The 12,264-nt window shown below is 48.6% G+C and overlaps 1 protein-coding gene across 5 annotated transcripts in view; it reads right to left on the bottom strand.

The window, feature by feature from the left end:
- SGSM1 (small G protein signaling modulator 1) overlaps positions 1-12,264 on the bottom strand; it is a 95,930-nt gene that overhangs the window by 52,869 nt on the left and 30,797 nt on the right. For 4 of the 5 annotated variants that reach the window (XM_042962219.1, XM_042962223.1, XM_042962220.1 and 1 more), the window contains 6 exons: positions 11,142-11,217; positions 7,788-7,950; positions 6,083-6,235; positions 2,774-2,841; positions 2,348-2,493; positions 2,083-2,214 (listed from right to left, as the gene is read on the bottom strand). In XM_042962219.1, the coding sequence (XP_042818153.1) occupies positions 2,083-2,214; positions 2,348-2,493; positions 2,774-2,841; positions 6,083-6,235; positions 7,788-7,950; positions 11,142-11,217 (738 nt within the window). Of the gene's footprint in view, positions 1-2,082; positions 2,215-2,347; positions 2,494-2,773; positions 2,842-5,100; positions 5,211-6,082; positions 6,236-7,787; positions 7,951-11,141; positions 11,218-12,264 lie in introns of those variants that run through there. The other variant, XM_042962221.1, reaches the window with a different exon arrangement.

Raw genomic sequence — 12,264 nt, forward strand, 5'->3', positions numbered from 1 at the left:
ATTTACTTCGAGAGAGAGAGAGTGAGCTGGGAGGGGGCAGAGAGAGAGAGGGAGAGACAGAATCCCAAGCAGGCTCCACATTGCCAGCCTAGAGCCTGATGCAGGGCTCGATCCCACAGACCACAAGACCATGACCTGAGCCAAAATCCAAGTCGGACACTTCAACCACCTGAGTCACCCAGGCACCCCTAAAAAAAAAAACAAAACTCCTTTTATCCAAATCAAAGAGCTCAAAGAACTCTTTCAAAAAGTGTCAAAATTTCCAAGTAATGAGAAAACATCTTCTAGAACTTAGTATCGTTTTTTTACTTCCTGATGGTTATGTTTAAAAATGGAGCATCTTAAATTCATAGCTTCTTAGATGTGAGGAGGTAGGATCGTGTACCCATTGTGATGTGGACATTAAGGCTCACAGGGAGAAGTGACTCGCTCAGGGTCACCCCGTGATCACAACTGCGACCACAGAGCTAGAGCAACTGGCAGCTTCCTCTGCTTCCTCCCAGCTGAGCCCAAACACCACACTGATCCACACAGTCTCAGGAAGGGAAAGGCAGAGGGGTATGTACTCCTTGAGGGTAGGGGTTTCGTGTGCCTGGCTCACCACCCATCTCTGGGGCTTGCACCAGCCAGGCCTAGAGGTGATTGATAAATGATTCAACTCCCACATCGGGCAGCCTGAATTCAAAGCATGACTCTGCCACTTACTCCCCCCTGTGCACATCTCAGCGTTATCATCTTGGATGACACTACTTGCATCAAATAGTTGCTGGGAGCTTTAAATGAGTTAATATAGTTAAAAGCACTTATGGTGCTTGACACAAAGAAAGCACTCCATAAATATCAACTGTGAAGGGGGCGCCGGGGTGGTTCAGTTGGTTGAGCGTCTGACTTCAGCTCAGGTTGAGATCTCACAACTCGTGAATTCAACTCTGCATTGGGCTCTCTGCTGTCAGGGTGAAGCTCACTTTGGATCCTTCGTCCCCCTCTTTCTGCCCCTCCCCCATGCATGTTCTCTCTCAAAAACAAACATTTTAAAAAATATCTCAACCATGAAGATATTTATCCTGATATCCCAAGCATCCAGCACAAGGAAAGCTCAGTATAAATACTTGCTGAATGAGTGAGTGATAACAAAAGAGAATGGATGGATGGACAGCTAGGTGGACAGGTGGGTGGAGAGATGGACTGGAAAATAAATGGATAATTAAATAGATGGATGGACAAATGGATGGATGCAGGTGAAGATGGGTGGATGGATGGATGGATGGATGGGTAGGTGGAAGTAAACATGGGTAGGAAGATGGATGGATGGATGCGTGGATGGATGTAAAGATGAGTGGATGGATGGATGGATGATGTAAAAAAGGATGGATGAATGGATGGGTGGGTGGATGGAAGTAAACATGGGTAGGAAGATGGATGGATGGGTGGATGGATGCCTGGATGGATGTAAAGATGAGTGGATGGATGGATGGATGATGTAAAAAAGGATGGATGAATGGATGGGTGAGTGGATGGAAGTAAACATGGGTAGGAAGATGGATGGATGGATGGATGGATGGATGGATGGATGGATGGGTGGATGGATAAATGGATGGATGGGTAGATGGATGGACGGAAGTAAACATGGGTAGGAAGATGGATGGATGGGTAGATGGATGGATGGAAGTAAACATGGGTAGGAAGATAGATGGATGGCTGGGTGGATGGATATAAAGATGGATGGATGGATGGATGGATGGATGGATGGATGAAAACATGGGTAGGAAGATGGATGGATGGATGGATGGGTGGATGGGTGGATGGGTGGATGGATGGATGGATGAAAACCTGGGTAGGAAGATGGATGAATAGGTGGGTGGATGGATGGATGGATGGGTAGAAGTAAAGATAGGTAGGTAGGTGAATGGATGGATGGATGGATAGAAGCAAATATTGTCATATGGATGAATGGATGGAGAGATGGAGATGTGGATAGATGGATGGATGAATGGATCAGCAGCCTGGAACAAGAGGGAACTCCTCCTGTACAACCGGAAGCCAGACCCCCTGTGGAAGATCTGGGTCCCAGATATCTCTCACCGGCTGAACCAGAACGTTGTTCTTGCCATAGAGGAGCGTGGCCCGGGAGTTCTGGTGCAGGGACTCAACATAGTCACGGGCAGAAAGGGATGGTCGGTCGTCCATGCTGCCACTTGAATGTCTCTTCTGGATCTGGCAGGGTGAGGGGAGGTGGAGGGTGAGGCCTGCGGTGACCCTCAATGTCCCACTGCATTCTCCACCTCCACACCAAATCTGGCACTGAGCCCAACTCCCTCCCAAGGCCCCAGAGTCCACCCCTACTCACACAGAGGGCTGGACGCTTGGTGGGTGAGTCCTGCCGCAGGTGCGAGCTGTGGATGCGGTGCCTCTGGACAAGCTCGTCGGCTGAGGGGTCAGTCCAGAAGTGATCTGCAGTCTTCATCTTGGTGTACTCCAGGGCACAGGGCCCCACTGTGGAGCATACAGGGGCTGGGAATCCATAGCCCTGAAAGTCCACCCTCCTGTCTACCCCCAGATGGGCCACCACCTTCACTGCCTCTCCCCTCCAGCCAGTGAGTATGCCCCAGGGTCCTGCTAAGGAGAGTCCAGCACAAGACCCTGAGAGCAAGAGCCAGGGAACAGGTAAGTTTTGATGGAGAAGGCTAGAGGGAAACGAGAGAGGCCCTTCGGAGATGCACCAGTGAGCCAACATCAGAGATCCAGATGAAGCTCAGAGCCCTGGACCACTTACCCAACAAAGACGCAAGGATGGGGCCATCCACCGGGTCCATCAGGAGGGCTTCCTTCTCATAGTATTTACTAGTAAGAGAAAAGGACAGGCAGGTCTGGATGGTAACCAGCAGAGGGCGCACAATTGACACTGACCTGATGCTTAAGAGCAGACTGAGTTCAGCCTCCCTCTTGTTACCCAGTTAACGCTGTAAGCCTCAAATGTCCCATCTGTAAAATGGGGGTAATAAAAACATATATCCTAGGGCCGTCAGAAGGACTTTAGAGGGGCACCTGCATGGTTCAGTTAAGTGTCTGACTCTTGATCTCAGCTCAGGTCTTGATCTCAGGGTCGTGAGTTCACACCTCACGTTGAGCTCCATGCTGGGTGTGAAGCTTACTTAAATTTAAAAAAAAGAAAAAGGGACTTTTGAAAGAGACAACAGATGTGGGCACTTAGTACCATGCTTGGCACTAACTGCTTAATACATGGCTGTGATACAGCCTTAATGAGAGTAACGGGAATAGTAATTAGAAGGCTGCTTCTGGCTGCTTCTATCAGCTTCTATCACATCTTCCATTTCAGGCGCCAAGTGGCTTGGGAGCTCAGATGATGTAAGCTCTTCTAATATTATTGAGGCAATAAAAGGCTTTTTAGCTGTGGCGTGTACGGAAAAGCTATATTAACAGGACTTCCTGAGCGGATAACTATGTGGATGACGCTGGCCTGACGTGCTCGCAAGCGCCCCCTGGCTTCTGGCTCTTCAAAATAACTTGTCATATGGGCAAGACAATGTTTGTGCCGAGTGTTTTTGGGTTTTGCTTCTTTGTTTGAGTTGTTGTGTAGTGCCTCCTAATTCTCTGCAAACTCCTACAAGCTAGGAACCGAATTTTAGAGTTGGAAAGGACCTTGTTCTACCTTCCCAAGGGATGTCAGGCTCAGAGAGGGTAAGTGACTTCTTGGAGGCCACAGAGCAGGTGGATGCAAGCTATACCCAGCCAGCTTGGGTGTTCCCATCCTACAGCAGGGGTCGAAGAACACAGGATCTGCAGCGAGGCAGACTGAGTGGGAGGCCAGGTCGGCCACTCCCACTCTCACTGTGTGTCCCTGGGCATGTGACGACTACCCTCTCTGAGCTTTAGTGTCCTCAGCTATAAAATGACAAGAATGACAGAACTCACCTGCCCAGGTTGTTGGGAGGATTAAATATTGACCTGCTTTTACAGCAACAGCACAGACTCTGACACCAGGGAGTTCTTGCTAAGGGGTGGCAACATCACTGTAATTTGACCCCAGAGGAATCTTCTATCCACCAGGATATTGGCTGAAGCCGAACGGACATGCTCTGTGCATCCTCAGCAGCAAGTTTATCCATTTTGGTGTCAGATCTGAAGGTAAAACTTCAAGGCACTTTCCACTCTGCCACTCAGTCTCTATGCTGAAAACCAGCACCGTTGCATGATCATAAACCCTGGAAATAGTACCTTAAAAACTAGCAGGGGGGACTGGGGGCAAGATGTGACCATCGAGGGTAGCTCGAGGGAGCTTCTTTGGGGTGGTAGGTTTCACTGGAACAGTTCTATGTTGTGACTGTGGTGTTGGTTATACAGAATTACAGACTGTATTTATACTATGAGTATAATACATATACATATGTAATTTTTATTAAATAGTTAAATAATATATATTTAATTAAATAATACATATATGTATTTATACTGAATTTAACTATGCTAAAATTCCATAGAACTAGACAGAAAAAAATGAGTGTACATAAAGACTAGTGAAATCCAAATAAAGCATGTAGTTTAGTTAACAGTATTGTACCAATGTCAATTTCCTGTTTTGGTATTTGTACTATGGTTATGTAGGATGTGATCACTGAGGGCAGGCGAGAACTCTTTGCGCTAATGTTACAACTTCTATGTGAATCAAAAAAATAAAAAGTTTAGACAAAAAAAAAATAAAGAGATAGTTTGGCATTGCTGCTCAAATAAATTACTCATTCCTTCTACCGACTCATTCAGCAGAAAACACAAGGTCATATGCCAAAGGCAAGAGCTCCGAGGCCCGCACCCTGAGGGCACGGGGCAGAGACGTATCACATTTTACTAGAAGGTGAAGAGATTAATTGGACTCCAGAGCCTGGATTTCTTCCAATTTGTCTCCTGCCTCCTGGCTTTGCACCTGCTATTCCCTTGGCTGGGAACACTCTTTTCCCTACCCACTTCACCGGGTTAATGCCTACGTGCCCTTCAAACTGATGATTAACTGCCATGTCTTCTAGGATTCTTTTCCTGACCACCCAGAGGAAGTTAAACACCACCCACCTGACTTGGAATACTCACCACATATTACCACAATTACTATTTTCCTGTTTTCCCTGCAACTATGTGAGGTTTGTGAGAGGAAGGACTCTGCTCTCTCCTTTCATATGTATTTTCCTAGCAAACAGGCAAAGAATAAAAGGTAATCATAATACCTACTGCATGTGAAGATGTGGTTAAACAGGCACTTTCATATACCGGGAGATGAGGAGATTCTCAGATATTTCCCTCATCGTGTTTTCTCCTTCCCACTCCCCCTGTCTATCTCTCTCTCCCCATCTGTCTATGGCTGGAAGGAGTGTTAGCCATGAAGAGTCTCAGGTTATACAAAAGCCCACATTCTTCACTGGCTCCTCTGTGCTCTTAGCATAATATCCAAGCTCTTAACATGACAGTTAAGACCAACGTATCTCCAACATCTCAGTTACTGCCTGGCACATGGTAGGTGCCCATTAAATATTTACTGGATGAATGAATGCATGGATGAATGCTTGCCAAGAGTACTCACAGTCTAAAACCTTTACGCCAGGTTAATCTGAGCTAGAATAGAAAATGTAAAAAAAGTATCATACATTCCAAAAACACTGTGTACTCACTAACTCCCCTTCTCACCTCTTCTCCAGAATGGCAACAATCCCTGTCCCATTTATTAAAAGAGCAGCAGAGACACAGAGAAGCTACATGACTCTTCTAGGACCACAGTTAGCAAGTAGACTGTAGGCTTAATGCATGGGAGGAAAAAGATCCCTAAGATTGCAAGATCCTTGTTCCTCAGTCCAAATTTGAAGATCCTATATTATCAGGAAGTACCTGAATAGTCCCAGGTTCTAAGCTGAGCTCATTTAGAGGCAAACATCCAGAAGGCCTTTATCTAACTGCTTTCAAATCAAGTGCACGTCAACAGGAGAGAAAAGAAAGTTGCTTTGTGCCATAGGGTGCAGTTCCCAAAATGGCCAGAAGGTGGCGCCAGAGCACGCCACGGCGGCTGCTCTTTCTCACTCACCTGCTGTTTTCCACCAGGTAATGCACAATTTTGTCCAGGACCTTCTCAAACAAAGCAGTGCGGATCCACAGGTGCTTGATGGCAAGTGGGGACAGGCTGGGCAGCTTCGGCAGCTTCCGCACATTCTCCTGGAGGCCCTGAATCTGGTTTCGCCTTCAAGACCAGTACAGAAGGAGGAGGAATATTTGCAAAAAAGGAGATCCAACAGGACCAATGTGCAAACAGCAAAATGCCCAACCTCTCCAGGGAATGAAGGAACGGCAACTAAAACAACAACAAAAGCCCACATTGCTCCTGGCAAGTGGGTGACATGTTGAAAAAATGAGAACACCCAGTGAGTGTGAAGATGCGATAAAACAGACACCTTCATATACTGTTGATGGGCAAGCCAGATTCTCATAGCGGTACTTCTCTTCATCTCTCTCTCATTCCCTCTATCCCCTTCCCTCTCTCATGAATGAGCGATTGCATGAATGAAATGAATGGCTCTCCCTTACCACCTGGCATGGGTATCTCTAATTCCTCCATGAGAAAGTCATTCCCGATATTACGGAAGGCCCATGGAAATCGCTCCCTTTCGGAAGTTATCAGCAAACACTTGGGAATTTAGCATACGGACTGGAAGGCACCTTGAAGACCAAGTGGCTGAGGAGTCTGATTCCGAAAGGGAGCCGGTGACGCTAAGTCCACAGCCTTGCCCGTCCCACAGTTCTGGCCAGCAGCTCTGGGCCGGCACAGCCTGCAAGGGAGGGAAAGGACCATCTCCCACCCGCTGAGGTGGAGTGATCACCCACGGCACACACAGCCATGTGCGCCTCTCTCTCCCTTCTCTTGCCCGTTACACACACGGCGAATCAATCCACACATTCTTTCCCGGGAAGCCCAATCACGGCTCCGGGATCTTTCACAACAAGGTCCTGTGGGCGGCTGCTAGCACCAACGGAAGCTGAAACCTCTTTGCCAGCCCTGACCAGGCTCCAGACCGCGGCTCTGGCGTAGAGTCAAACTGTGCGGTCGGGACTCTGGTGGGAGGTTCTCGCGTACATGCCCTCAGGCCCTGAGCCCTCCCCCCAGGAAATCAGCCCTCCAGGCGTGTGAGTGAAGTCACCGTCCCCCTTGTTGTCTCAGTGTCAGTATCTGGTCCATGCAGATGGAGACCACAGTAGTTTCATTAAACTTGGTCTTCCTGCATGTGGAATGGGTTTGGCTAACAGCAGACACTCATTCAACAATCATTTCTTGAGCATTTTACCAGGTGCTGGGCACTGTCCAGACACTGGGGACAAAATGGGGAATAACAGATTTTAGTGGCCTGTTTTCGTGGAGTTCAGAGCCAAGGAGGAGAGATAGACAACAATCAAGTAAAAAGTACACAAAGGAATGAATAATTAGAGGTGATGATAACCACAGGAGAGAAATACACAGAGTGATATGTAAGAGAAATGGGGTGAGGGTTGGAGTTTATCCTTAACTGGGGGAAAGCCTGAATGATGACAAGGCACCAGCCCTGGAAGATGAGGCGTGTGAACCGGGTGGTAGGTAGAGCATGTGCAAAGGCCCCGGGGTAGGAGAGTCTGGCGGGTTTGAGGAGCGAAAGCAGAGTGCAGACAGTGCCAGGAGGTGCGGGTTCTGGCAGAGCTCAGGGAGGAGCCTGGACTGTCCCCTGCGGGAACGCTCCAGCCCATACCCCATGCTCCGCACTCACGCGCTCTCCATCAGCTGTTCCAGGTCCTGCACCTTGCGGCTCAGCTCTTCGGCCGGTGGGAAGTTCTTGCCCACTTTCATGAAGAGAGCTGCAATCTTGTTGCTGCGCAGAAAGCCAGCCGCCCGCCGCCGCAGCCCATGCAGGACGCAGGCCTCTACAGCCGCTGCAGGGACACAATGGTCAGCAGGCCCTGCCCTACCCGTGCTCCCCAGCACCCAGCCCAGCTCAGGTCTTCAGCCACACAGAGGCGCCTTGGAGAGCGGGGTGCCCCAGAATCGCGAAATCCACGAAAGCATCAAAGGAAAATCACGTACGTCTCTCTGCCTTCCACTCCCTCAAAAGGGAGCAGGAGAGCTTAGCAGTTAACCTGTGTTTGCTGCCCGAGGTCAGACTGTGTTCATATCCTCTCCCAGACACTAACCAGCTGCGTGACCTTGGGCAATGACTTCCTCTCTCTGTGTCTCAGTATCCTCATCTGTGAAATGGGGATAGTACGAACAGGCATCTGACATGGTTGCAGCAAGCGAGGTGGGGAAAATGCATGGCAAGCGCTTCACATAGTTGGGCACAGAGTGAGCGCTTTAGGGATGTTAGCTATTACTCCTGTCAGTGAGGGAGGGGAGGCTGACCACAGGACTGGTGGGCTTTATCTGGGCTGAAGAATCACATGATCATCACCACTATTGTGATTCCAGGAACAGCTAACATTATGGATGCCATTCCATCTCTGCCACAGCCAAGGAAGAAAGGAACGCCATCTCCATTTCTCAGATGTGGAAACTGAGGCCCTAAGAGGGGAACTGAAATGCCCAGGGCCACCCAGACGAGCTGGGATCCAAACCCAGGTCTGAGCCCAAAGTGTGCTCACAACACTTGTGCCGCCACAACGGATCTGAAGAGAGAGGACTGTCATCATCTTCCCATGTCTGTGTTTCCCCTGGACACCCCGCCCAGCCCTGCTCAGAGCAGGAGACCTGGGCAGTAGCCTGGGCTCTATCACTAACTTGCTATGTGACCTCAGGCAAATCGCTTTCCCTCTCTGGGCCTTAGTGTCTTCCCCCCACCCCCCTCCCCCCGGGAAACAGTCCCTGTGCAGGCCATTCTGATGGCCCCAGTCTTATTTCTGGTACTTTCAGCAGCACTTTATTGAGTATTTTCTTATCTTCTGTCTTACACAGCAGACTGGGAGGGAGCTCACTCTGGTGTATCATAGGAGCATAATCGATGTTGATGGAAAAACTGAGCATATTATAAGAGCTACTCCTTATTGGGTATCTGCTGGGTGTGAGACCAGTGTTAAGGTTTACCTTACCTAATCCTTGTGGAAAAAACCCAAGAAGTGAGCGTTCTAGTTACTGTGACTCCACAGAAGGAATACTCCAGCAGTCTGAGGGTTAAGAGCCTGGCCAAGGTTATGTTGCACACAAGGAGAAATACTGAGAGGTTTGGTGCAATTGCTTGTCTTGGTTTATTTTTGTTGGCAATTATTTGACTTTTTTCAAAACGTTATGATTACAGTTTTTCTTTTAAGGACGGTCCACGCCCAACGTGGGGCTTGAACTCACAACGTTGAGCTCCAGAGTCACGTGCTCTACTGAATGAGCCAGCCAGGTGCCCCAGCGATTACTTGGCTTTGAACGGATGCCCACCCTACTGCCTAATCTAATCTGCCCATGGGTTTAATATATTCTGGGTGAGCCTCTCTGAAATATCTTCATTTTTGCTTGCACACACTACACTTTTGTTTAGACTGCAATAAGTTAATTAACTGTTCAAGCACTGGAGACATGCCTCGAGTCTTTCTGACAATGGCTCGTAAGGCACAATGGAGCAGAGACACCACAGGGAGCCCCTGCAGGCCTCACCCTGCAGTAACATCACCCTTCCTCCCTCATCCAAACACTGGGGTTGGAGTTAGAGAATCATGATTTTTATCCCGTTCTATTCCTCTAAATCTTCAACAGGTGAGCATGGTCGCACACTCTGAAGTATGCCTACTATTTTCTTTGCAAATAAAGATGCCCAGGATAAAAAAAAAATTAGCATATATACATTCTCATGTTAACATTTATGCGTATATACACATGTACATATGCAGACTTATATATATATATATATATGTACACCTATATATACACATACAAGTATATAAACACACACACACACACACACACACACATATATATGTAATTTAAATAAACATATCTCACTTTAAAAAGAAATTTGGGGGCGCCTGGGTGGCTCAGTCGGTTAAGCGTCCGACTTCGGCTTCGGCTCAGGTCATGATCTCATGGTTCATGGGTTCGGGGCCCGCATCAGACTCTGTGCTCACAGCGTAGAGCCTGCTTGAGATTCTCTCTGTCTCTCTTCCTCTCTCTCTGCCCTCTCTCTGCCCACACATTCTCTCTCCAAATAAACTTAATTTTCTTTCTTTTTTTTTTTTTTTTTTTTGCCAAGGTCACCCAACAAACAAATGGCAGAGGAGGGATTTGAACCCAGGTCTGCCTGGCTGCAAAGGGGCTAAACTGATAGCAGTGGGCTCCCAGGTCACAGCATGTGCTCCCATGGGTAGTGCCTCCAGCCATCTGGATGAAGCTGAGGGCCGACCAGGTCTCCTCGCTCTGGCCTCTCCTCGGAGCCAAGAGCGCGAGAGGGGAGATACAGCACGTCCTCCATTGCGAGACACTCCAGTCATGGAATGAAAAGGTTTTCAGGCAGAAAGAAACATTCCTGCTTATACATACACATGGATTAGAAGCTGAACCCTGACTGTGGGGACACGTAAAACATGTGTCTGTAGCCATTGTGGAAGGACAGTTAAGAACCTGGCAGCACGGTTATTTATTTCTGGAATCTTGTGAGCACAGCTGGTTCAAGGATACAAGTTAAGCTCCGAGCCCTAGGCCTGCCTCCTCTGCTGAGCCAGCTGGACATGATCCCTTAGGATGGATCAATGGCTCCCGATTCCCTATGTCTTTAAGGCCCATCCATCCTCCCCCTTCATTTGGCAACAGCCACAGGCAGGGTGAGGAAAGGGTGCAGAGTCTGTCGTCAGATGCGAGACCAACGTCACTAGGGGGATGGGTAGCCGTGAACTGAGCCCACACGAGGGGAAGGCAGTCCCTCCAGCGTCAGCAGTGACTAACTCTTGCTGGGTACACAGGCCATTCTTCCTTTCTTCTCTCGACTTCTCCGTGGTTCCAAATTCCCTCACAGAGACCCCCGGGAATCCAAAAGTAACTTCAGAGTCACAAAGTCAAAACACAGTGTGAGAATCCTTGCACGAAGACACCACTCCCCCAAGGCAGCCCACAGAGAAAAAGCCCCTTTCCAGGTCAGGGTCCACGGACTCACCACAGAAGGAGATGATGTGGCTGCTGTCCTCGTGGACGAACTTCCGTGTGACTGCCTCCTCCATGATCTGCTTCACCTGGAAGGGCAGAGGCAGTTGGACGGGGAGACCCAGACGCGACCCAGGGTGCGGTCATCCCCAAGGGCCGTGTCGTCCTTCCTGGCCCTCTGAGGCCATCTGGGGTGCTTTGATAACTTCTCTCCTTCCATGCCCTCCTCATGGCGCCTTCTGTAAGTCTGAGGCCTGGGGCCTGTGAGAGCATCACGTTTTACTGAATCATTTCTTCAGGCCCTCTGCCTGGCTGGTTCTTCTCAGGTGTCACACGAAATGTCATCTTCCTTGAGCCCCTTATCTGACACAGCCCTCCCCTGACACCACTCACACCTCGTTACAGTCCCTTCTGGGTACATATGCTATTCCTGTCCTGTTTACTTGCTTACTATTACCTTCTTCTAAGATATAAATTCCCTGAGGCCAGGGCCTCACCTATCTTGTTCACTTCGGTATCCATGGAGACCAAAACAGTGCCTGGCACATAGCAGGTGCTCAATAAATATTTTTGGAAGCAGGGAAAGAAAGAAAGAAAGAAAGAAAGAAAGAAAGAAAGAAAGAAAGAAAGAGAGGGAGGGAGGAAGGAAGAAAGAAAAAAAGAAAGAAAGAAAGAAAGAAAGAAAGAAAGAAAGAAAGAAAAAGAGAAAGAAAGAAAAAGGAAGGAAGGAAGGAAGGAAGGAAGGAAGGAAGGAAGGAAGGAAGGGGAAACAAGTATATAAAAGAATCAGGAAGGTATAGTGACAAATCAGGCCTGGAATCTAGCAGCTCTGGGTTCCAATCCCTGCTCAGGCACCTACCAGTTGGGTCTGTGACCTCAATTTGGGAAACCGAGGCTCAGCAAAGTGAAGCAAACTTGCCCAGAGAAGTAAAGCTGGCCCAGAGCAGACACCAAATTCCAGGCTGTCTGACTCCCTGGGGGTGTGTTTTCCTACTATCCTCACACGCTCAACAAATCTTTTTTGAGCGCCCCTGATGCACCAGGAGTGAGGGACACAGTGCTGAAAGGGCAGCTGTGCCTCTGCTCACAGAGATGACTCTCCAGTGGCCTGAACACCCTTCTGCTTTGCTGGATTC

This window comes from Panthera tigris, chromosome D3, assembly GCF_018350195.1.
Source record: "Panthera tigris isolate Pti1 chromosome D3, P.tigris_Pti1_mat1.1, whole genome shotgun sequence".
NCBI lineage: Eukaryota > Metazoa > Chordata > Mammalia > Carnivora > Felidae > Panthera > Panthera tigris.